Source organism: Artemia sp. Qi Xiang Cuo, chromosome 16 (assembly GCF_049724085.1).
Source record: "Artemia sp. Qi Xiang Cuo chromosome 16, ASM4972408v1, whole genome shotgun sequence".
Taxonomy (NCBI): domain Eukaryota; kingdom Metazoa; phylum Arthropoda; class Branchiopoda; order Anostraca; family Artemiidae; genus Artemia; species Artemia sp. Qi Xiang Cuo.
This window is the reverse complement of record NC_142809.1, coordinates 39,902,320-39,929,892: the sequence shown is the minus strand read 5'-3', so window position 1 is coordinate 39,929,892 and position 27,573 is coordinate 39,902,320. Positions and strand designations below refer to the sequence as shown.

Sequence of the window (27,573 nt, the reverse complement as noted above, 5' to 3'; positions counted from 1 at the left end):
ACCCGGAAACAATTCTCTTGGTAGAACTACAAAGATATTAATAGACATTCGCTCGGAAACAATTCTCTTTAGAAAGAACAAATTAATTCCCCTTTCGTGAATCAATAATTTCCCCTTAGAAACAACAAATTAATTCCCCTTTCGTGTCAAATCAATCAACCATGACATCATCTGTCACGTGTGATCTAAACTTTGCCCCGGAAACAATTCTGGTTGAACTCCAAAGACATTAATTAACTTGACGTCATCTGTCAGATATTAATTAACTTCCCCGGAAACAATTTGATTAATGACTGACAGCACAGGTGTTCTCCCTAGGGACTCTATGTCCTTATTTGGTGTACTGACAGAGTTAGACTAAATTGTAGATGGCAGCAGGGGTGAGTGTCACGATTCATTAAGGCCTTTCTACTACCCCCTTCATGGTAAAATTGTCTTCCCCAATGAAAATTTCCTCCATGGAGATATCCTCCTACGAAAACTCCTTTGATCCCGAACTCCTACGAAAACTCCCTTGATGGACTCTACATCTACATCAATTAATTCTGGATTTAAATTCGGTAATAAAACATAACATTTATTTCTTTTCAACATCATCATATTCTTTTTTTTAATCATTTTCAGTATTTTTTTCATTTTTAATTTTTCGGTCAAATAGTATAAACGTAAAATCCGAACGCTAATATTTTGCCTCTGTAAATTTAAAGCGTTTTTTGTTAGGATGCAAGTCAATAAACGGACTAAGCAAGTAACCAAAAAAGTGGAAAGGCAACCAAAAAGAAGAGCTAAAAGTCAGGAAACAAAGTTCAATAAACCAACCAATATAGTTATTACTCACAAAAAATATAGATAGCAAAATTATATTCTATTATTACTAATGAATATTTATTTAGCTAGCTAAGATGCGAGTCGTGTAAGGCATATTACCAAAAATATCAAAGTCGAATTTGAATTAGTTATTCAATGAAAATGTTAAAATTAAAGTCAAGGTCAAGGTTATAGTTAGGTAAAAAAGGAATGTATAAAAGCAATTTATGGCAGGTTAACGTAAAGAATAAAATACTGTATTTATTCTTTACAAAAAAAAAACATTGAAAAAAAACGTGGAGAAAAAAAAACACATTGTGCCCACGTCGTTCTTTACTTAGACAGCGCTAGCGCACTGCCTATGATGAGGAATGAATCTAGGATATAAAAAAAAATCATTCAGAAAATTGTGATTCACCCAATGTTTAAAAATTCATAGTTTCTATCAAAATGGGGGAAAATGTCAATCCTGTTACCAGAGCGGTTGGGAATCAAGACCGGGCTATAGGAAAAAAAATTTCACCCCCATTCCCCCGTTCTTATTTCTTATCGTATCAGTACATATGAAACGAACATTTTAATTGGATAATTAATTCAAATTCGACTTTGAAATTTTTGGTAATATGCCTTACACGACTCGCATCTTAGCTAGCTAAATAAATATTCATTAGTAATAATAGAATTACTAACGTTAGTACGGTATGTAAGAAACCGTACAAATTGAATTACTAACGTTAAACTGATTGGACGGCTAGTTATATATATCTTCAACAACTATAAAAAAAAAAAAACATGAACAAACTTCGATCATATTTTCGTGTTTTTCTCCCATTTTTCCTATTTTTTTCAACGAGTTTAGATCATTCTCTTAGAAATACTGTGTGTAATATCATACTTGTGAATGGGTGAAATGATAGATCTTAAACCAATGAAGTAGATAACATTGTCCAATTAAAATTCTCCTTTCGGTGAAAGCTACAGCTGTAGAATTGTCGTAAAATCGCAGGCTTCACTGGGAATATAAACCTTAACAGCTGTTTTTTACAATGCAGATTGCCGTCGGAACAAGTTCACAAACTGTGATGGCGTTTCCACTGTCCAAATCTAAGCGTGGAAACGATCTTTTGATACACAAAGGCTATAAATATCTACTAAGAAAAGATAGAATACAGAGAAATGGTAAGAAAATTTGGAGGTGTCGCGAGTTTAAGAAGTCTAGCTGTAATGCAAATTTGCTAACAAATGGAGACCAAATTGTGTATATATTGTCTGAACATTCCCACCCAGGAGATCCTGTATGTCACGATAGTGACCTCCTAACAAACAGCGATGCCAGTACACTGGCATTTGTAAGTAAAGTTAAAGTTCAACTGAATGTAAGAAGCAACATTAAAATATAAAACGAACAGATTTTATTAGGAACAGGAGGGGGGTAGGGCTTTCCTCAATACCTTGAACTTTACGCTAGAGTTTGATCTTTTTTAATTATTTAAGTAAGACTCCTGAATCCCAAAGGTCGTTTAATTATAATAATAAGCCCTTTTAACAGAGAAAGAAAATTCAATGAAGAAACAAACAAAAGAAAGAAAACACATAAAAACCACCACCAAAATAAATAAACGACAATTGTCGCAATAGATCCACATACGTCTTTTAAAAGTTCTAAAAAAAAATTTAGCGTAAAGAGCATGGTATTGGGGAGATGTTGAACCCTCTCATATAGGTAATAATTTCTCTTCGTTTTAAGTTTTAACGTTGCTCCTTACTTCCAGTTGAAAAAACTGTTTTTTTTATTTAATTTCTGATCGTTTTTTTTAAATAATGCTGGAAACCTCGCTCCCCTTCCATGGGAAGTTCTCTTCCCCCACAAAAAAGTCCTCCATAAGAAGATCCACCCATGCAACCCCTCCACTAGAAAATATCCCCTGAAAATTTATGTATGCTTCCCAATAACCAATGCTATATTTAAACAATGAGCAAAGTTCATAGCTTGTAGCCCTTTGCCTGGGGACTCTAGGGATCCTGTCATCCTCAAAGACATAGTTATTAGACTTTTCGACTATGCTGAGCAAAATGGCCATCTCAAAATTTTGATCTAAAGGGCACTAGAACTTTTGATTTCTGATCAAATGAGCCCTCTCCAAATATTCTACGATTACTGGTTCGACGCAATAACCCCTGGGTAAAACAAACAAACAAACAAAAAAAACATATAAACACGTATTCGTGATCTTTCTTCTGACAAAAAATGCAAAATTCCACATTTTTGCGGATAGGAGCCTGAAACTTATCTAGAAGGGCTCTCTGGTATGCTGAATCTGATGGTATGATTTTCATTAAGATCACTTGATGTTTTTGGGGTGTTCCCATCTTTTTCAAAAACGGGCAAGTTTTCTCTGGCTCGTAACTTTTGATGAGTAGAACTAGATTTGATGAATTTTACATATTTTGAATAAGTATCAAAATTCGACTCTTTTGAAATATCTATTGCTTCTTAGAGTTTCTGTTTCTTAGAGTTTCGGTTACTATCGAGCCGCATCGTTCCTTGCTTACAGTTCGTTACCACGAACTATTTGACTGGTGGGAGATAGATCAAGGGCCTGAGAATACGACATTTTACTTTTGACTTTCCGACTTTAACTCAATGTAATAATTTCGGTTCTTTTACTTACCAATTGTGGTCACTATTTCTAAGGGCTCATTGCTTTTCCATGAGCCTTTTAAGTAATCGCAGCCAACATTCTTGCTGCCATCTGGTGAACAATGAGCCATGCAAAGATCATGAGTAAGAAGTTTCTTGACAATCAATATTTTTCGTCTTTCAAAAGGTAATGCCAAACTTATAGAAGGATTTGAATTCCTTAAATTATCTTCCATCACTATTAAGTAAGGTACTAATTACCGGTCCCTTCTAAAGGGTCGTTTTGGTTTTACATAAAGATTCGTAGTTTGGCTTTAAGTCTATTAAAATTCAAGGAGAATACATCATTACAGATTGTAAACACTGGAAATATTGAAAATTTACATTTTCTATGCAAATAATATAGTCATCTAATTATTAGTTTTCCGAATTTAGATGTGTTCAGTGCCCCAGCTATCGGCATATGTCATCTACCGTCCGACTAAAAGCTCTTAAAGCCTTCTAATGAACTGACGATAGTTTGTTCACAGGTAACTATAAAAAGCGCATATAATAACTCGAGTGATATGTTAGCCTGCCGTTAACATGTACATTGCATTTATTCTAAACGTTTGTTGGCTGCCACCATAGGTGTTGCTTGGGGATGGGGCGGGGGGCATTTTCCATCCCCCATAATAAGTTGGAAAAAAAAAAATAATTTTCAAATAAATTTAAAACTGCTGCTCGTGTTAAGTTTCAACCTCACTTATTACTTCCTTCCACCCGATAATTTTATTAATCCATGCTCGTTTTTAACATAAAAAAACACGAGAAACAAGTGTCCAATATTCTTCGTTATATGTTCCACATTAACTTTTGTTACTTTTTTAGTTACTTTTGTGAGGTGGTTTCACGAAGGTAGCTTCAAATTGTAAATGTTACGCAATTGTATATTATATTTTTAGATGAGCCTATTTTAGTTTTATGTATATTTTTTAGTTTTAGTTTATTTTTTTTCTCTACGCTGAAGACGCCTTGTCTGATATGGGCGAAGTATTTTTATGTTTTTTGCTCTGTATTCACTGATTAGCCAGAGACCCGTTTGTCGTATTTACATTTTTTGTGTTTTCCGTCATGGCTGGCCAGTTCGGCTTTAGATCTTTTATTAGTAAACTGTTTTAAAAGTTCTAAAAAAAAACTTTAGCGTAAAGAGTGAGGTATTAAGGAGTGGGAAAATCCCTCATATATGTACTAATTTCTGGGCTTTTAAGTTTTACTTTTGCTCCTTACTTTCAGTTGAACAAACCCGTTTTTATTATTTAATTTCTGATGTTTTTTTAAATAGTGCCGGGAAATTGGACTCCCCGTCCATGGAAAATTCCCTAATCCCACAAAAACATTCTCCGCGTAAATACCTGTCACGCACCCTCCCTCCATCAGAAAAATTCCCCTCCCCCTAAAAATGTCTGTATACCTCCCAATAACCAATATTATATGTAAACCATGGGCAAAGTTCATTGCTTGCAGCCCTTCCCCCGGGAACTGTGGGGGGTAAAGTCATCCTCAAAGACATAGTCATTAGATCTTTTGACTATGCTAAACAAAATGGCTGTATCAAAATTTTGATCAGCCATTTTTGGGGAAAAGAGGCGTGGGAGGGGGGCTTCCTGCCCTCCAATATTTTTGGTCACTTAAAAAGGTCTCTAGAATTTTTTATTTATGATCAAATGAGGCTTCTCCCGATCTTCTAGGATCAGTGTATCGATACGACTACCCTGGGAAAAAAAAGACAACAAAGAAACAAACACACACCCGTTTCTTATTCTGGCAAAAAAAAAAGAAGCAAAATTCCACATTTTTGTGTATAGGAGCTTGAAATCTCTGATATGCTAAATCCGAGGGTGTGATTTTCATCAAGGTCATTTGATGTTTTAGGGACGTTACCCCCTTTTAAAAAAAATGGGCAAATATTTTCAGACTCGTAACATTTGATGGGTAAGATTAAACTTGACGAATTTTATGTATTTTGAATAAGCGTCAATATTCGATTCTTTCGATGTACCTATTGTTATCAAGACTCTATTTTTTAGTTTCGGTTACTATTAAGCCACATCGCTCCTTACTAACAGTTTATTACTGTGAACTGTTTGATAACATGTTATATAACTTCTCGTTATGTTCGCTTTTCTGTATATTTCTTTGCACCAATTCCAAAAAAACGAATTGACATAAATGTATTAGTCGCAATATATAATATTTAGTTGCATCTTGCTTAAAGCCAGCGCTACTTGTTGGACAGTTTATCTCTGTATTAGCATGCTGCACAAAATGTCTGCTAAAGTAGGATGAGGTGAATTCGAACATCATGTGTATATTTTTCTCACATTTAGAAATTTTATATGCACATATAAGTGCCGTCAACCTATATTCTTTTTCTATTGTTATCAGTTTTAAAATGCAACACCAGGGGACAGAGCTTCACTTGCCGAAGAGACTTTCAGACATAAAAAACTAAATTCAGTGTAACCCCCCTCCTTCTTTCCAGAGATGGATACTCCTTATACTCTGATTCACACAAGAATTTTTTTTGTAGTTTTTCTAGATTCAGTTTTTTTTCTAAACAAAGATACAAGGGGAAAGTAATTTTGAACTCTAGGTGTTAATTTCTCCCGTCAAATTGGTATCCGTAGCAATTTTGAATTGATTCAAAGTTTCTATCCGAATGCTGCCAAAAATTATTCATATTTTTTGGATATTCCTTATCAAACAGACTTACCCTAACTTACCCTACCGGTAAGTTAATAATTCCAACTTTATTTTTCGAATACTTTTAAACTAAAAAGAACAATTGTTCTTTTGAATGTGGGGAACATTTCCGGGGAGGCGTCCGCGAAAGAGATTTTTAAAGGGAATGGAAGGAATTTTCGGGGAAATTTTTACGCGTTTTTTTTATTGGAGAAGCTTTTTTTTGGTATTTTCATTTAAAAAAATGGAAAAAACAACTCAAAGTACAATTCTGAGGTGCCAGATGGCGCTTTACGATTGCCATACTACTACTACTGCTAACAACTCACCGCAACACTAAGACGCCCGAGGCCAACACAGCTATACACGCTCCTCCTCCATCCCAATCTATTCAAAGCCTCCCTTTTCACATCCTCCCGCGAAGTTCCTATTTCCTTTAAATCTTTCTTTATGACGTTCTCCCACCCAAAACGAGGACGACCTGCTTTCCGTTTAGCCCTAGACGGTTGGCCGAAAAGAACAGTCTTCGGCAATCTGTCATCTGCCATATTAAGTCGAACTAACATTGCCGTATTAAGTCGAATTTGTAATAAAACTATTAAATATAAAAAATTGCTTTTAAATGAGCCCATAATTAGCTCTCTATAGCGTCCATGAGTCCGGCCTGGTCTTTTTATGCCAAAAATGTCATTCGAATTCCGCTTTTCCGGTACTATATGGCACTTTATGATGGCTTTATCGAGTCAAATTTATAAAAACAGTAGGATACAAAAATTAGCTTTTAAATGAGTCCTTAAACAGTACTCTAAGATATTTCAGTACCCCAAAAATGACGAAGAATAAAAATCAGTAGAAAACAAGAAGACATATCAGTACTGCCCATGCAAAAAAAGTGATTCTCCTTCTTGTTCAAGGAGGGGCCCTATTCTGTATAAGGTTTCGATAATTGGGATCCATAGGGTGTACTTTTTGGTTCTCTATGACACCATATACAAATCACATACACCAGAATGACGCGATGCAAGGGACTGTTGAGATAGCGCGTAGTTTACCTGTGAGATTTAGTCTCCTGTGTTGGGCGCGGGAGTTGATGGAAGTGAAAGGAGGACAGGCACTTTAATATTAGCAATGAAGCTGGCATTTTAAACAAGCTTATATAAAATTCATCATATCCCACCCAAAAGCTTGTTTACACTACACTACTGTCGTCTACAGCAACTCATCGCCAATTTTACAACACTTTTAGTAAACTCATCGCCAAACATCGACAATTTTAGTAAAAAGCCAAGAATCAGTACTTAATTTTAAGTTTTTATTTAATGCGTGTCTATTGTTTTTTATGCATTGTATAATATTGAAATTAACTGAGTAGCGTCTTTGCTTAATAGTAACTTTTCTTCACTACCGCTTGAAGAAAAATGTACTATTAAAGACTCAGGGCATGTATATACGCTCTTTATTATTATCCACTGGGTGCTAAGTGTCTACTAAAAAACAATTTCCCCCAAAAAGTTTTCCGACATCTTAAAAACACACTTAGGCTAGTATTTATTATAAATTTTCTAACACTCCTTTCCCCTGACCTGGCCAGATCAAACCCTGGGAATCAGGTCAAATCCTGAAACTTCTAGAAGTCGAATTCAGCTTAGCTTAACTAACTAGCTCAACATATAATTTTCTAGAAAAGCGCTGTTAATCTTCTTCTTGAACGAGTTTTTCTAAAAATCTTATTTTACTCATTAGGGCCAATTTGTTTCTTGTTGCTTCAAACTTCTAACCTCTATCCAAACTAATCAGCGTCTATAATTCTAGCAAACCTTGACTGCAATAATTCAAAAGGTGTTATTTTTAGTTAGAGTGATATTCATAACCTTCCCTATTGAAGCAAATACAATAAAGCAGTTCAATTCTATATATTTTATATATGTCTCAATATAATTAGAGGGGCATCATACCACTTTTTCCGAATGTGAATATTGCTGGAATTTCGAGATTTTTATATCAAAATTCCATTTGAAGGCAACATTAAAAAAAACCTTCTTTGTACTAAATAAATTAACCCCTTTTTTTTTGGCTCTACAGAAGTTCATTTATGAAATATTTCCTAGTACCAGGCTGCTAAGAGCCTCTGTTCAACCATTTAACTAGTTTCCTTTTCCCCTTAGGATTGCGTCTTTAAAATTTTTTGGATACAAGAGACAGGATTCCAGGAATAAATTTCCTTGGAAGACTATTCCAAATGGACATGCGGCAGCCTCCAAAGCTTTTCTTCAATTGCCAAAATAATATAACTTACAAATTTGTCTAGATGTAAAATGTTGTTGTTGTGATGTTTGGGGTTTGACGCGTTCGACCAATCGGTCGTATGCGTTCGTATCACTCGATTATTCTGTGCCTTCTGTAATCACTAGCTTCCTTGGGTCTCACTTCAGTCAATATTCATTGCACCAGATCAGGTATCACTTATTGTGCTATTGGTTGGGGGTTATTCACCTGCAGCAAATGCCTGCATTGAAAATCGAGGATCAGGGTAATTCAGCTGTGCTTTGCCATAAAACAATTAAAATACATTTATAACACAATTAAAATAAATAATGCAAATATACATCATTCCTGTCACATACACCAAATATAAAAAACAAACCTGATAAAATATAGATAAGTAAATAATAAATAAATAATGCAAGTATACATTATTCCTGTAACATACACCAAATATAAAAAACGAAGCTGAAATAAAAAAAAAAAAAAGTCATATAGGGAATGAACCAAACCAGTAGTCTTAACAAATCTATCTAAAAGCTTTGTGCTTAGTCCTCTAGCCCAAAGAGGAGATGTGTGATGTCCCAGAACAGAGCGCATTCTGAATGCCTTAAATGCCTTCTCACAGCAATTCTTTAATATTTCCCTCTCCTTTTCATATTTTCTACAGTTGAAGATGACGTGACGTATGTCTTCATACACTCCACATGTGTCGCAGTTGGGGGAAGGGGTCATTTTCCAATGGAATAGTGTTGGTTTTGTCTTTGCATGGCCACATCTAAGACGAAATAGACAAGTTGAAAGGATGAGAGATGAGAGGTATATCTCTTTTTGTGGCTGCTTGTAATCATAGAGACCCAGGAGCTGGGCATGGAAAGAATGGAGCCAATCCTCTTCTTCCTCCAAAATTTTTGAATTGATTGAAGACAGGAATTCAGGACCAGTAATAAGGGTTTGAGTAATCAGACCCAGATGGGAGGCTTGTTTTGAAGCCTGGTTTGCTATATCATTTCCTGTTAAACCACACTGCGCTGGAACCCGTATAAATAGGACTGATATACCCTTTCTTGCAAGTTGTGTAGCCAAATTTTCAATCTCAATGGTAGTACTTTTTGCTTGGTGTTGCTGGTGTGAAAGGTAATCCAGAGCTGACAGTGAATCAGTGCAGACAATATACTTCTGATGTTTGATCTCTGTTTGGCTTGATACGGCTTGAAGAGAAAACTTAGTTGCCATAAGTTCTGCAGAGAAAATTTTCAGGTGGGGGGGGGGGTAAGCGGTAGGAAAGAGACAGGCTCTGGGAGGGTATAACTACTGCACAACTGCATTTTGTTTCTGTCTTAGAGCCATCAGTGTAAACTTGGATGTAGTCCTGATATTCTGCCAACTTTCCCAGGAATGTATTTTCATCACTGCTTGAGGAAGATCCTCCTTTTTTTTTCAATGCTGATCTTAGGAATAATCAGTTCCCCAATTCTTTTGCTGGTGCTGGGAGAATCATCATCCAAATTAACACTCAGTCTCCGATTCCCTATGAACTCTTCCATGCCAGGAAGGCAAAGGAATCTCGGGAAAGAGGGCATCTCTGTTGGTTTGTAGCAGACATCAAGGTTGTGGTGGCTAATGATTCATTTGTGGACAATGTGGTTCTTGAGTCTTATTTTCTTTGCAAAATATCGTGCAAGGAGATATTTTCTTCTGGAATGAAGAGACTGAATCCCCAGTTCACAGTACATAGCTGCAATAGGAGTTGATTTTAGGCAACCAAGGGCTCTTCGTTGGATTGCATGGAGGGTTGTATCAAGTTTCTTCAGGAGACATTTCTTAGCAGTTCCATATACAAATGATCCATAGTCTATCTTGGACATCACCACTGACTTGACAATAGTTGAACCAAAGACTGTGGGGGCTCCTCTTTTTCCAAGGCAGAGAGCATTAATGAAGTTTTGTCTTTGTTTGAGACTAAATAATTTCTGAGACTGCCAATCAGCTCATCCAGATTGGGTTTTCATGTCAGTTTTTGGTCAAATACAACTCCCAGAAAGGGTGCAGGTTCTGCAACCACAATCCCTTGTCCATTCAGTTTCACCAGTCGCTAGAAAGCAGACAGGTTATACATTTTGTGGAAAAACACACTAACTGACTTATGGCTTGAGAAAACCATATCATTACTTTTTGCCAAAATTGATAGCATATCTACAGCTTTTTTTAGACTGACTGTAAGCATAAAGGGTCTCTCCCCACAACTGCAACAGCAATATCATCAGCATACAGAAAAAGTTCTGCTCTAAGGACATTTTCCAGGCTTATATCATGGCCATAAACTGAGAAGAGCAGTGGACTTAGAGCAGCCCCTTGAGGGAGTCCAACATCATAGGTACTCCTCTTAAACTCTAAATAGGAACCCCCAAAGGAGGCCTGAACTTCTCTACCCATCAAGAATTGGTGGAGAAGTGGCAAATGAGTGTAACTTACAAATTTGTCTAAATGTAAATTAGCAAAACTGATGAAAATAGGTGAAAGAAACCACCTTATGTCTTTCATCAACAGAAATTGATAGATGACGTTTCAAATCGTTGAGAGAAATGTGGTTTGTTAGATGACGCATAAATTACCACATTCATACAATAGGGCCGTTCTTTTACTCATCTATATGCTAAGATCTTACATCTTTTGACAAAGAACGCTTAAAAGTGAAATCCCTAGCACTAAGACCTTACATATTATAGCGTTCTTTCGCAAACGTCTTTCATCATTCTGCTCTGATCAGCGGTCTGAGAACAATGATGAGTATATCATCAAAGTTCTCTCATCATTGTTCTATGTGGCAGAAAGATGGTGTTCTTCACACTTTTTGCCAACATTAGTGAGCTGTAAGATCTTAGAACAAAGAAGAGTTAAAAGAACGAGAATCTTTGCAGAAAGATGTAAGATCTTAGATGTAATATCTTAGTGCAAAAGAACGACCCTAGACATAGACATATTTTATTTAACTTACTCTTTTTAGCGCTAAAAGCACTAATCCCGAGGGTTTTTACAAATACAACAAAGTTAAATAACAAATACGACAACAAAAATGAATAAAACCATATTACTTTCCTTAGGATTTGTTGACCATGTCTGTAAAAAGGGGACAAAGGAATGCTGGTAGCGAGTCGTACGGCATGTCACTGGGCTGAGCTTGTATTGTCTCCGGGTACGGGATGTAACGGGGGCTAGCGGGGGCAGGATCGTCCTGTGTTTGCTGCTACGGAGTTGGAAATGGCCGAACTGGCAAATATGCCTCTGACGGCGTATAAAAAGCGACTCGAGGCCAAGAACCTTAAGTGCATTGTCATAAGTAGTGAAGGCCTGACCCAGCATAATCTTACAAGCCCGTATTTGGATAGCTTTGATATCTTAACACATCCCAGCACTCAACTGTAAACTAGGGCCCCACACTGGGCACGCATATTCAATGATGGGTAGGATATATGCCTTGAAGGCAAGCTTCATGGAATTCACACTGAACCCGAACCGCTTCATGGTAATCAGTGACTGCAGCGATGCATACCCTTTTTGCACAAGGTCCCTTACGGGGTTTTTGAACTTACAGTCAACTGAGAAAATTACCCCCAGAATTTTCTCACTGCCAACTGTTTTAAACCAGGTAGGGAGCTCCTGAAAGTCCGATTTAAGAGGTTGAAACGCAACACTTTGCACTTCTGCTCATTGGGGGTAAGGCTAGCTCGCTCGCATTCATTCTGAAAAACCGTGGGTAGACTAGGATAAAAAAGAGGGATCGATGATTGGCCTTCTAGTAGGTATTCGAGTAAGAATGACAGATCATTAACGAATTTATATCTGTCCTTGAAAGTACGCAGGATGAAGTTAATCACAGTGAGGAAGATAATTCTGGCTAGTTTAGTACCCTGTGGGGCACCGCAAGTGATTGGGAGAAATGCAGAATTTAAACCGTCTTCGCTAAGAGCGAAAACGCACTGCTCCCGCTGGGAAAAAAAATCAGCGACTAGACGCAGCAAGTCACTTTTTGCACCCCCTAATAAGGGAACAAGTGAGCAAAATTGGTGTATCGACTTATTCACATTTTTGGGTCAAACGTTTATTCTGTATCGATTGGTAAAGCCCGTTTTGTTTTTAATAATTAAGTTAAAGACCGAACAACAGGGTTTTCTAAGCATACGACAAATTTCTGTCACATAGATTCTTTTCCAGTGTTTTTTTTTTGTGTTGTTTGAACCTATGACCTTATAAAAAATAAGTCAAAATTACTTCAAACATATCACTATAATAACATGAAATAGAGTATCAAGATTCTTTTTAAGGTTTTATGCAAAATCTAACCTCAAGTTAAAAATGAACAAATTCAGTGTTTTTTAAATTATTTTTCGACATATTCTATACAAGATGAGAAAAACTCTAAAAGAAGAAAAAACGAGGATATTTGCAGCCAGTGAGTAACTGGTTGTAAATATCCTCGTTTTTTCTTCTTTCAGAGTTTTTTTTTTAGCTTGTCGTGCTTAGCCGATGCGGTCCAGAAACTGTTTTATGGGGGAGTGGACAAGGGGGGGGGGCAGTTTATTTTTATAAAAAAAGGTAGAGTTTTATCTTTACATCTACTTAATAAAGTAGATGTTTTTGTAATATTTTGTAATTAAACATTGTAAATAAACAAAAATTTTGGTAATAAATTAGAAATTTGGGAAGAAAAGGGGGAGGAGGGGGGTGTAACCAAGATTTTGCCCCGAGCGCAAGAGAGGCCAGAACCGCCATTGGTGTGGTCTCTGAAATTACTTATGTTGTTGACACCTAAATCATCATTCTCCATAAAAGTTCCTCTTCCCTTTTACATAAGAAGATAATAGAGGTTATAGGTTACATAAACCTTATTTAAGAATAAATAGATGAAACTATTTATATATTTTCACGAGACTCAGTTTAGCCTTTATAAAAGGAGTATCAAAATTGTTTTAGGCCTAAATTCAAAGGAATTAAATTCACCAGCATTCACTAAATTCCCAAGAACTAAAATTTATTTTTTCGAATTTTGATTACTATTGGCTCGGTGCGCTCTTTACGTAGAACTCGATGGGCTTAGCAAAATTTTAGTTGAATTTACTAGGTTACAAGGGCAATGTTTTTTCACCCTGAAATTTGAATTAAGACAAATAGAAAAGGAGAAGCTCGTGGTGGTTCCAGGAGATACTGCCGAACCACCCACATTGTACAATACACCAAACTGAGTACAGTGTACTTAGTTTGGTATTATTACTGCCTAAAAGCTTCACAAGATAAGGATATTTTGATCGGTTCAATTTGGCTGATGAAGCTTTAGTCGATGTGGTCGAGTCAGTGACTGTCTTTGTACTGTTGCTATTGGATGAATTTCTGTTTCTACCAAAAGGATCTGCTGTAGGCTTAGGTAATGAATGGGCCGAGGTAATGATATTGTATCTTTTTTGACGGCTTAAATGTTTTCTTTAAAATAAAAAAAGTTTTTTCAACTGAAAGTAAGGAGCAACATTAAAAGTTAAAACGAACAGAAATTATTACGTATGTGAGAGGGTTCGTTCTATCGTCTGTACCTCGCTCTTTACGCTAAAGTTTGAATTTTGTTCCAATTCTTTAAAAAGGCCAAATAAGCTCTCTCGCGAAATTTTTGGACTACTGGGTTGATACAATCACCCCGGAAAAAAACAAACAAATAAATTAACCCGCATCCCTGATTTTTCGTCTGGCAAAAAGTACAAAATTCTACATTTTGGCAGATTTGAGCTTCAAGTCACTGTAGTAGGGTTCTCTGATACGCTAAATCTGTTGGTGGGATTTTCATCAAGATTCTATGACTTTAAGAGAATGTTTTCCTCTTTTTTTTTGAAAATAGGGCAAATTTTCTCAGGCTTGTAACTTTTGATTGGTAAGACTAAACTTGATGAAACTTATATATATGAAATAAGCATAAAAATTTAATTCTTTTGATGTATCTTTTGGTTTCAAATTCCGCTTTTTAGAGTTTTGGCTACCATTGAGCCAGGTTGCTTACAGTTCGGCTTACTTACAGTTCGTTGTCACGAATTGTTTGATATAGTTAGCTTAATTTTTTTTCAACCGCTAGACCTTCTGTACAAAATTGTAATAAATTCAAATTATTGTGACCTTATCATGAGGAAGATTATAATCTTGAGAAAAAGATCGCTAAAATATTCAAATCGATCCCTTTGCCCGATAATCGCAGTGGACGGGCAATGTAGGTAACAAAAGAGCACATGTTTATGCACACAAAATCAAAGCGGCATTTCCTTGGTTTCGTGTGTTATTGCCCTTAGTTGTGGCCATATCATGAGGTTAATTATAATCTTGATAAAATCGAAATTTAATAACTTAAAATTGACCCTCTTACCCTATAACCATAAGTTTAGGCCTATACGGTAAATAAAGAGCTTATGTTTAAAACTGTTCGTGGAAACAAACTTTAATTAAAAAGCGACTCGACTCAATAGTAACTGAAACTCTAAAAAACATAATTTTTATATCAATAGATACATCATTAGAATCAGATTATTATGCTCATTCCAAATATATAACAGTCGTTAAGTTTAGTGTTTCCCATTAAAAGTAACGATTTTTGAAATGAGGGGGAAACACACCCCAAAACTAAAAGAATTTAATGCAAATTACTGCACCAGATTCAGCATACCAGAGAACCTTTAAAAATTTTTAAAAGTTAAAAGTTTTTTTGTTTTAAAAAGCAGAGTTGTGACAAAGAGTCAAACTTTAGCGTAAAGAGCGAGGCATTGAGGAGGGAACAGCCCCTTTCATATACGGTATAATTTATGTTCGTTTTAAGTTTTAATATCGCTCCTTACTTTCAAAAAAAACTTGTGTTTTTTATTTGACACATTTACATAGTCAAGTCTGTGTATTTTTCTTTTTGCAAATAATTAGCATTTGATTGATTGCATGTCAGTTCACATTTTAAGATGTGAATGTTAGTATGCATATATCATTAACCATATTGATATTATAGGCCCATTCATTACCTAAGCGTACAGTAGGTCATTCTGGTAGAAGCAGACATTCGTCCGATAACAACAGCACAAAGGTAGTCCCTGACTCGACCACATCGACTGAAGCTTCATCGGCCAAATTGGAACTATCAAAATTTCACAATCGTATGAAGCTTTTAAGCAGCAATGATAGTCCGATAGATATGACTATAGCTAGAATGACACTTGAACAGGTTAGTATTTGTTCTCAATGTAGTTTGTATAAAGTAACAATGAGTAAAACAAAATAATTCTTTTTATTAGGTGGTATGGATAACTCCCGTGCATAGTATGGGGGATTTTTGTCTGAATTGAAAAATCAAGAAAATTGCCAATTTAAATTATTTTTTTTATAAAGAGTATATCACTTATTGAGTGCCACTTTGGGATGAGCCTCAAAAATAGTTATAAATCTCAAAAGTATCAATTTTTATAAGCCTTTTGCTTATGTGGGGCATGATTAACTAGATAATAGGGGACTATGAAACTAGATAGTTGATAATGTAATAAATTACCTAGATAATAGGGGACTAATGAAAGACATATTAACTGTTAAGGATAATATTACTTATACTGTTTATTTGTGCATATATTTGGATATTCATTCTGTATTAAAAATGTACCTCATGCTTAAAGGAGTAAAAGAAAAAACTAAATTTATGTCCTGAATCTTCACTTACCAAATTCTGCACAGAAGAGAAAAGTTGACTTTCTATATAGATGACATCAATCTAGCACGAAGCGCAACAACGTTCCAAGAGTTTGCCGTACTATAAGACTCTATGAAGAAATCTCAGTGCTGGTAAAATACTTGTAGCTTCGAGTTAATACTAAACAATGTAAGCTCCTGTTATGAACTAAAACCAGAACTACAACTGGTTAATTTCTGTCCTCAGAAACAATCTTTTTTCTCCGAGTACGGAACACATTGACAAAACTAATGTCCAAGTTACTCTTAGTAAATGGTCAGTTGGAATTTAACGATTTCCACCAAAGTATAGAAAAACCTGGTGAGAAAGACAAAAAGTGTTCTTAGCTTGATATCTACTCAATTTAAGACACGTCACTATCTCATTGAAAGTGTTCAAAGAATAGCCACCAAGCAAATAAGACACCTCTAAGAAAAGCGATCCCTCATTGTCGCCTAGATGAGGTAATATGGCAGAATTATCATGTTCATACAACTAAATAATCGTAAATTCTTCAATAATGCGCTCAATGTTGAATCTGGTGTATGTACTGGAGGCTATTTTTAAAGACTTGAACGACTTATTGAAAAGCGCTTGTACAAAAGTGACTATGGAGCAATCGGTTAAAGCCTCACCCTCCTGTTGTCTGCCTGGGACTTTGGCAATATATATTTCTTTTCTGAAGAGTAAATCACAACCTCACGGCGCTAAGTTTTTGGTCAGGAGTAACCACAACAGGTTCTGCTCCAACATTGTATTATTTCAATTGTGGGAAATTAAAATAAAATTATCAACTAAAGATTGCAGTCAAGAGGCAAGTGGCAACCGAGCTTACTATTGTTTAGGCAATTGGGCCGGTTGTTGTGTAACCGGATGCGTGAATGTGCAGTTACTCGGTGAAAAGTTCGGCTTGTTTCTATTTACATATTTCCAAAACTGCTTTGGGCAAGTTTTGCTCGACTGAATAATGTGTGATTCCACTACTTCCCTATTTGCTCTTAACAACTTTGTGGCCCTGTTCCTAGCACGTTTATACAATGACCACGTGTCATCATCCTGATTCAGAGAACTTGGTTTTTGCGAAATCTTTTGTTCAATTTTTAGTTTAGTGGAAGATCTCCAAAGATGATTTTTTTCCTGGATTGACTTGAGTATATGTCTAGGTAGTTTTGGTCTCTTCCTTCGGCCAGAATATTTTTCAACCAAAGGAACAAATCTATCCCTACATTCTATCAATGCCTGTTTAAAAAATTCAAATGCAACGTCAGGCACCACTTTTCCTTTCTGCAGCTCATCCGTGATATTCAAAGACACAAGGAATTCCCTCATTGACTGATAATCAGCCTTAGCATAATCATACCTACGAGAATCAGTATTTTCTCGCTGGACAAACGTATTCATAGTAATTTGAATTACAGAATGGTCACTTTATCCTAGTGGAGAAAACATTTCCAAGCCTAAAATATCATCAACATGTTTTGTAATTACTAAATCCAATATTGAGGGAATAGAATCGCCTCTTTCCCGCGTGGGGCTATTTACAAGTTGGTGCAAAAACAAATCATCAAGTCTATCTAAAAAAGTCTGTTCATACGACTCACCTGGCTGACTTGTGCTCAGCGTCTGCCAATCAATATTAGGGAGGTTGAAATCACCCACCACAAGTAATTTGTGACTATTTTTCACAAGATAAGTCAAACAATTCAAAATATTGGCATGATTTACACAACTAGATGGACCAAGTGTTGGGCTCCTGTAAAAAGCAGCAAGACGCAGATAATTATTCAGCGAAGGTAACTTAATATCAACTACAAGGCACTCAGAAACCAAATCAAAAATGGGGTTAACAATCTCACTGAACTTAACGGATGTATGAATATAAATGCATATCCCTCGTTTTGCTTGTTTATTAAACACTAAACTATAATCAGTTAGATGCTGAAAGTAAGCTAATGGGTCATTACAATGTTTTCGCAAAACTTCAGTTACAACAACTACATGTGGCACACGGACCCGCGTTAACTCACTAAATTCTTCCCATTTAGTAGACAAACAGTCAGCATTAGTATAAATCACTTGCAGATTTTCATTCGGACATCTCAAATCCGGCTTGGCGACGAAAAGGCTCCCCGTGAACTAATTCCGGTCCATTTTTGCGTGTCTTGATCTTCCAACCGCTCTCTCCGGCTGCAATTTTCTCATTCAGCTCTTTTTTTAGAACATCATACTTCTTCTTATCGATTAACTCGGCTTCACTTTTGTCATGAGAAACTCGAAAATTTGGTATTTTAGTTTTAAGAGCATCTTGTTTACTCACTAAGAAGAAGGCGGCCAAATCGCGATCGAGCGGGTATTTGAATATCATTTTTATCGGCCTACTTTTATTAACTTGTTTACGACCCAATCTCACAGAAAATGAGCATTTCACAGGGCAATCGCGCAAGAGTTCTTCGTTGATAAACTTTAAGTCCACCTGGTTCTGCAACTTTTGGTTCACTGCAGCGTCTTCTTCTGGGCCAAATAAAATTAGATTCTTCTGTTTTTGTGCAATGTCTCCAAGCTCACGCTGAACCTGGTTAGTATCCTGCACTGGAACTTGGCTCTGCAAGTCTGTGTCAATTTTACCGGAAATTTCATCGAACAGGCTTTGTTTAGCTTTAGAAACTTTGACTGACACTACGGTGGTAACCTGTTGTTTTAAATCAGCTTGGGAACATTTAGAAGCTATTTCCTGCTCTACTAGGGAAATTCGTTCAGCCAAAGGTTTCAACAGAGACTGGAATTTTATCTTAAGTTCGTTTAGTAAATCTGCTTAGACCGTAGTAAGGGAATCAATCACTATTTCACGAATGATTTTAGGTGTGATATGCTTATCGCTATACTTTAACCTAGGGCAGTACCACATGGATCCCGGACGGTAACTCATTCAAGAAAATAGTTCATATTTTGGATCAGACATGTTGAGACATGTGATACACAACCAGAGTTCACAACCGTCGCAAAGGACGGCTTTTCTGTCTTCTTCCAGTCCCAATCCACATGCTGAGCATTTATCTACACCTTTTTTGGGAGACTGACGAGGACGTTTTGATGCTGTGCTCATATTCGTCACAAAAATTTTTTTTTGCTTTTTTGGCTAATTTTGAATCAGTACATATAGTGGCAACACTGCACTATGACTCTTAGGCACAACTTCGCCAACGCGACAGTCAATCTTCGGCAAAACTGTCATATAAAAATTTATTTCCGTCGCGTTTTAATAGCTATGACGGATCAGACAAGAGAAAAGACAGAGGTTTCGAGTCTAGTTTTCTATCGCAGTCGATTCACTGATTATTTTCCAGCAGATTGATACCAAAGTCTGTCAAAATCGATAGCGTTTGCCACAAAAATCAAGTTTATTTCACAGTCATGAACTTCTACAGTTCTAGAGAAGGCACATACGCAGGTGAGGGGGCCTCCAGACCCACCTCATAGAATTAGGGATAGTGACCAATTACTGATCTAGAAACAATTTTTCGAACATTTTTGATGATTTTTCAGCTTGTAATTATCTGATTGGGTTACCAGCATTTTAATATTATTTATTATTTAATATTTTGGCAGATCTATTCCAGATTTATTCCTTATTAATTTTGGCAAATCTATTCCGTATAGGACGGATTGTCCCTTCCTTAATACCTTGCTCTTTACGCTAAAGCTGTTAGAACTTTTTGAAAAAGCCTCCTATTCTAGTTAAACAGCCCCCCTGTTTCAGCAACCACTCTTAAAAAATTGGGACACACAGTCAAACTTTAGCGCACAGAGCAAGGTATTGAGGAGAGGTCAACCCTTCAAATATGGAATAATTTCTGTTTTTTTTGAGTTTTAATGTTCTTCATTAATTTCAGTTAAAAAAAATTGTTTAAAAAAAATATAATTTCTGATCGTTTTTCAAATAATACCGGTAAATCTGGCTCACCCGCCATGAAATATAACCCCTCCCCCTCGCGGAAAACTCATCCAGTGGAGATTTCATCCAGCGTAAAGTGCACCCCACGTCAAATTCCCTCCAGACAGTTCCATCTTCGCTGAAAATCGCCCTCCCCCTAAAATTGCTTGTGGACGATTCAGCCTGAAAAATTGTCCTTGGCATTCTTTCATTTGAATAAGACTTCAATCTCTTAACGGTTCTCGATTACTCCAGAAATGCCCCCTTCTATAGAAATTATTTTCCAGAAATCAAAACACGCGGAAAATGGCCCCCGGATAATTCACAACGAACATATCCACATGTAAAATTTGGCAAAGAGAATGTAAGACACTCTAAAAAGAATTTCGTATAGTAATTCTCTCAAGTCCCCCCCCCCCAGTATAAAATTTCCTCTGGAAAATTCAACCCCCCAGAAATTCCCTCCCCAAGGAAGATTCTTCCTATAGAAATCCAGCCCAAGCACAACCTTGCCGATAAATGTCTGTATACTTCTCAATAACAAATTCTATACGTAAACAACGGGTGAATTTCATAACTTACAGGCCTCTTGTGAGGGACTGTGGAGGATCAATTTACACCTAAAGACACAATTGCTTGATCTTTTAACTATACTGAAGAAAATGACTAGCTCAAATTTTGATCAGACATTTTTGGCAAAAAAAAGGCGTGGGCAGCAGTTGCTCCCAATCTTGTTGGTCACTTAAAAAGGGCAGTAGAACTTTTGATTTCCATTTGAATGCACCCTTTCCCGATCTTCTAGGACCATTATTTTAATACGATCACGACTGGGGAAAAAAACAACCAAAAAAATAAACACGTATCCGTGATCAGTCTTCTGGCAAAAATAGCAAAATTCCACATTTTTGCAGATAGGAGCTTGAAACTACTTTAACAGCAGGGTTCTATGGTACGCTCATGGTATGATTTTTATTAAGATTTCTTTCATATTAGGGGGTGTTTCACCCCTATTTCAAAAATCAGGCAAATTTTCTCAGGCTCGTAATTTTTGATGGGTAACACTAAACTTGATGAATCTATCTTTTGTATTTGGAATTAGCATAATAAGCTGACGCAATTAGTGGCTCTGTACATTCATTATGTCAAAGTGTGACATAAATTTTTGAAGATTTACGAAATAAGGTGGAGAAGTTCAGTCAGCTGTTTTTGGAAGTCACGTGCATATGCCAAGAACTAGAAATCACCGTTGCCATGCCAAGAAAGAAAATTTTTGTAAATATCCCATATGATATCTTGGCAGAAAAGCACACAGAATTTTACTATCGAGTTACCCTTTTCATTTCTTTCGTGAAACAACTCGTAAAACCACTCAAATCTTGATTCTCAAAGCAAAAATTTGTTCTGAAAGGCCTCAGCAGGTTCCTGCCTTTTTTGTCGTAAAAGAGCCTATTGGCGATATACAAAAACTGATCAAGCTATATGCCTCAGGTCTAACAAGCTTGGAGTTCGCTGAGAAATTGAGCTGCTGCAAGTGAAAGCTATGTGGCTGCAAGTAACTCCTGTCTTTTTCCAAAGACGGGAGTAAAGTGCCTGCTTAAGTGTGAGCGATACATACTCCTCGACCTTCATATGTTACTTCGTATTTTCAGTATAATTCCTACTGCTATAGTATGTGTTGAGAGGTCATTTTCTTCAATGAAAAGACTAAAACCTATCTCCACTGCCGAATGGGTGAAAGCCGACTAAACGGCTTGGTACTTTTGAATATTCATCGAGGTGTTTCTGTATTAGTTGATGATATTCTGGAAGAGTTAGCTTGGCTCTTAAGTTGTAATTTACGATATAGGACGAGTTTCCAGTTCTTGATATGTGATTTTTGTTTTTGTAGATGTTATATAATATAAGGCACTTTTTTTCTGTTTTGACGGATCCACTCCCCCTTGGAAACAAATTCCTGCGCATGTGCCTGTTCTAAGGCACATAGCCTGTTTTTTCATATTTTGGTGACCCTACCCTTGAAATGTGTTTCCTCTACAAACAATTTCTGCTTATGGGGTTGAAAAAACCCCGTAGTTGTTTTGTTTTTCATATGTGCTAATTAAAAACCTGTTTCTATCTTTCATTTTATTTGCAAATACAAAATATCCTGCTGATAAAATCACAACAACCTAAAAATGAAGCTCAGCCAAGCCGTGAGAGGTTAAAACTTTGTAGAAGTTCAGAGAAATAAAATTAACTCCGATTGTTACAGAAGGAAATTGTGATACCATAAAAATCCGGCCGATTTCGGGAGTCATTAATTTCTAATATTAGCTTATTGGTCTAAAACTAGTGTTTCTAAGTAGAATATAGAACTTTTAAATTTCATCTAGGTAAATACAAAAGGTATAGAGCCTTTTCCAGCAAAACTCCCTTTCCAGGGTGCTTCAGTTTTTCTTAAATTTCTCCATCCTTACAAATATTCTCTACAAAATTTTTCCATTAATTTTTTCAAATCCTCTCTCCCACATCTCAAACTAGATTCCTATCGGTGTTCCAGGTAAAACCAGATTGGTAGAGAACTCATTGGTGACCTACCTACCTTCAAGATCGAAAAAGATTAATCATTTGGGATTTTCCTGTAATTTTCTATAATTACTGGACAGATTGAGTCTTTTCCCCTACTTAGACGAATCACGTCCACTTCTATGATTATTTATAAGCAGCAAGTAACTCTATTTATTTATTCAAGATATTTTTGTTGGCTTAATCCATCCTTCTCCTCAAAAAAAAATCTGGGTAGGTACCTGGATGTTTAAAATGATGAAGGACCACCTTTTAGTTTTAGCCAATTCCCTTTGTTTATTTGTAGTTTTCTGAAAAAACCTCTATTTCAATCCCTGCTCAAAGGGAATTATTATTGGCGTTCTAGAGTTTTAAGTTGAGTTTTTACCAAAATTTAATTTTGCAGGCTCATACTTCCTCATTAGAAGGTCAAAGTCTGTCATCAAACAGCAATATGAAAACGAGAATAGAAAATTCACAGAACCACTTCAATGATTTAAGAACAGAACAGCTTCCGGAATCTGTTAACCAAGAATCACTTCCGTTGGCCACCAATAATATTTTGGGAGACCCTAAATATTCAGTTGCAGCAGGCTCTTCAAACTCTTGCGGACAGACGGAACAAATCACCTGGGCCTCAATTCAAGAAATGACAAGAACGGAAATAAACTCATTAGTTTCTCAGCCTCCTCTAAACTTTGATAGTGGCTTATCTACTGCTAATAGCGATCAAGCTGCAGGTTCTTCTGACCTTTTTGGACAGACACACCAAGTCTCTAACGACTCAATCGGACAAAATATCGAACTGGATTTAGACACTTTAGTTTCTCAGCCACCGCCCCTTTTGACTAACCATTCAAATTCAGCTAGTGATGGCCAAATTGCAGGCTGTTCAAACTCTTTTGAATACAAGCAACAATTCTCCCAGAATAACGTCGACAAAGTGATGAATATGAAACCCCTAAGATTATTGGATCATTCTTCAAGCAGTACTATCAACGAGAATCAAGCGGATGTTACAAGCTTTAAAAGTCAAAATAAACAAATGTCACTCTACTATAGAGCTACACCTCTGCCTGCAATCACAAAAATGCGTCCTAAAATTGCACCAAGATATTATGGTTTAATTACTTACTGCATGCGAGCACATTCACCAAATAATACTCTATGGTTAAACCCAAATTATCCTTCACCTAACAAAGGTGAAACGTATCTGGCATACTCTGTCCTTTCTTTATTCATGGCAGCTGAACATAGAATGTATGAAGCAGAGGATATTATAGTATGGACTGTTCTTGAGCTCCTGGCGGATCCGAATGACCTACCAACAAAGGATAGACTTGAATCAAACGTCAAAAGGACCCTTCCGATGATTTTAAGAAAAGTAATGTACAATGTGTTCCCCAATATAACAATGAAGTATATTTCAGCTCTGCATTATGCATATAAGAAGGTTTTAGGTCGCAGCTTCGACTACACAGCAGATGCAGCTCCACCCAATTCACAACAGAAAAAGACTGGATGGATCTATTCGACTAATAATCCTCTTACCTTTGAACAAGCAATAAAGATGCTTAACATGTTTATTTTGGGAAAAACTTTGCCTAAAATAGAATGCTGTGATGGTATATTGGCCTTTGTATTGAGAGGAATTGCGGAGTTCCTAGCAGCTATAACTTGCACCAATAAAAACTTTTTAAATATCATCGATATAATTCAATCAGTCGAAAAGGACTTAAAATCACAGTACGTCGAAAAATCACAATCAAGCACGGAAGTACTTTGCAAGATATTCTGTCCTTTTATGACACCGTTAGCTGCTTCCAAATATTACACGATTATATATCAACTCCTTCCACTGGGAATGGCAAATTTTCGCTGCCAGATCGAAAAAATCAAGTATTATCGTTTCCCTTCAATGTACTGGATTACTGAAGCCTTTTCACGTAATCGTCAGTTTCCCTGGAATTATATCTGGAATCAGTATCCTCATGAAGGCCAGGCAATCTTTAAAGCGTCACACCTATTGAACAAAAACCCGTATATGTGTTTCTCAAAGCGTTGCACCAGGGCACCTGAGTCGTCTATACAAAATAGCGTATGGGTGGCGAAATACATGCTCAGAAAATTGAACCCCAATATTAAGTTCGGCTCATGGGATGAAGAACCAGTATGCCAGACAATAAATCATCAGCTTTTTGCTGTATTTGTTGACAATTATTTTGCAAGAAAGGAATTGACCAGATTTGCTCCAATTCCAATTTTCTACAGAGACAATGGCGGTGAAGTCGAATGGCACAATATCGAGGAAGGAGCTAATATGGATAAAACAGCCGGTGACAGAAAAGGGAGTAATCTAGTGAACGGAGGTATTATAGATCAAAGAGCTATTGCTTTGGAACGATGTGATATAGAGAGCGCAATTGATGTGGATGAAGAGAATGATGCAGAAGATGTACTAATGGATATTTTTACACATGGTGGAATTGATACGGATAAGTGGATTGATGCAGAAGATGAATTATTGGATATCCTAGAAAACGGCGGAGTTGACATGAATAAAGAGGTTAATGCAGAAGATGAATTATTGGATATCCTAGAAAACGGCGGAGTTGATATGAATAAAGAGGTTAATGCCGATGATGAACTATTGGATATCCTAGAAAACGGTGGAGTTGATATGAATAAAGAGGTTAATGCAGATGATGAACTATTGGATATCCTAGAAAACGGTGGAGTTGATATGAATAAAGAGGTTAATGCAGAAGATGAACTATTGGATATCCTAGAAAACGGCGGAGTTGATATGAATGAAAAGGTTAATGCAGAAGATGAACTATTGGATATTCTAGAAAACGGCGGTGTTGATATGGATGAAGAGTTTGATGTAGAAGATGTACTAATGGATATCCTTACAAAGTCCTAAGCAAACAATTATCTCTTTCCTACTTGTTCGTCTTTTTTCCTTTTTAATATTTCTCTCCTAGTTTTCTTTTATTGATTTCCTAACCTTTTTTTGCAATTACTTATTTTATTTTCACAGCGTAATAACCTTTTTTCTCCTTATCTTTGTTTCTTTCGAAGTGTAAAGGGGGGCTCCCGTAAGTGTCGCTCTTGTTTGAAGTCACAAAGAAAAAGTTTAAGTTTCTCCTCGTTCCTGCAGGATTTAACTTTGCTGTTATCAAAAAGCTGGATTAAAAAGAAAACCAATCCTGATTTCAAACCAATAATTTTATAGAGAGCTTTAATAGAAGTAAACAGCGTGATAGATGGAGGCGGGTTGAGTCTTTGTGAAGAAGGGTGCTAGAATTCCCCCTCTATATTGTGAAAAATAAAATTTTTGGGGTATTTCCATTTTTTTTTTAGTATGTCCATTTAAAATAACGAGAATTTTCTCCCCCTTTATTGACATTTGCTGCGCCGGGTCTATCAAGTTGCAGTCATAATGAAACATTAAAAGCGAGGAGAAGAAAGGTTTTAATTCAGGCTCCTTCTGTGGCAAATTTCATTAAAATTGCATATACTTCACAGCTTGATTGTCCCCAATTTGGAGATTATTTTCTATAATATTATATTTTTGCGTGTCTTTAAAAATGAAACCGTGTCTTTAAAAACTAATGTGAAACATAATGGCTTATATGTGCAGTTAGGGAAGGATAGACCAAACGATACGCTGAGGTGGACGAAGATTTTTTTTTTGTACTTTTTTCGGGAAAGGTTTTTACAAAAGTTCTGTGATGGAGTTTGTTTTCGTGTGTTTTTTCGATTGGCAAGGCTAAAAAAAGAAAATAAAAAATATCGAAAAACTTTTTTTTTTATAGCCAACAGTGTATTTTTAGCATCCTTTTTCTTTTCCAGTATTTTTCCAGTTCCGTTGTCCTTTATAAGAGAAATTAAAATAATCAATACATACAATCAAAGGTATTTGTTTAGCCTTGTGACACCTGATAAGGAGACTTGTTAAGAAAACAATTCTTGCTTTAAAATATGTATAATGATCCTAGTTCTTATATTATCCGATGGGAGAACCTTTATCACCAAGTCTTTCCTCTAAAATTCCTTCTTTTTCAAGCCTAAAAAGAAAATGTTTCCAAAACCCATGCTAAAAGTACCACGTTGCATAAGTCTTTTTAAATTGCCCCTATAAATTGCCACCTAATAAGTTGTTTTATAAAGAGCGTTCATGTCGGTCTTTTTAAAACTTTTTTTTTAAAGTGCAGTGGGGATGGGTCATAATCAAATATGAATGCTTAAGACTGGCAGGAACACTATCTATAAAACAACTTATTTGGTGGCAATTTATAGGGGCAATTTAAAAAGACTTAAGCAACGTGGTACTTTTAGCATGGGTTTTGGAAACATTTTCTTTTAAGCTGAAAAAAGAAGGATTTTTAGAGGAAAGAGTTGATGATAAAGGTTCTCCTATTGGATAATATAAGAACTAGGATCATTATACATATTTTAAAGTAAGAATTGTTTTCCTGACATGTCTCCTTATCAGGTGTCACAAGGCTAAATAAATACCCAATCAAATAAATTAACATATAATCAAAAGTATGTCAAAACTTTATAATAATTACTAGAAAACTAACGTAAAAACAATTGCTAATCCCTCCTATACATTTGTGGTTATCCACCATCGCATAGATGGGTAGAAAAGGTTTTTAAAGTGAGGAACATAACTTTTAAGCTGTGGAGCATATGTTTGCTTACTACGAATGTATCATAAATGTATTTTTACTGAAAAACTAGAAATAAACAAGATTAAACCTAAATCCTTGTACAGACAAGGGACAGAGAACAAAAATAGTTACCACATTCAAGCCCCTATTTAGGGGGAGTTGGACCCCCCCCCCGTAATTCTTGTTTGACTCGTAAAAACGTAAGAAAAATGAAGTGGAACAAATTTTCAGTGCGTCTTTTAATTTT

At 36.2% G+C, this 27,573-nt stretch overlaps 1 protein-coding gene across 2 annotated transcripts in view; it reads left to right on the top strand.

Moving 5' to 3' along the window:
* LOC148942895 (uncharacterized) overlaps nt 1-26,622 on the top strand; it is a 65,952-nt gene extending 39,330 nt beyond the window's left edge. Inside the window, exons 4-5 of one of the 2 annotated variants that reach the window (XM_089102811.1) lie at nt 15,462-15,674; nt 23,051-26,622. In XM_089102811.1, coding sequence (XP_088958937.1) covers nt 15,462-15,674; nt 23,051-25,570 — 2,733 coding nt within the window. In that variant the 3' untranslated portion in view covers nt 25,571-26,622. The remainder of the gene's footprint in view (nt 1-15,461; nt 15,675-23,050) is intronic. The other variant, XM_089102812.1, reaches the window with a different exon arrangement.
* The last annotated feature ends 951 nt before the right edge of the window (nt 26,623-27,573 follow it).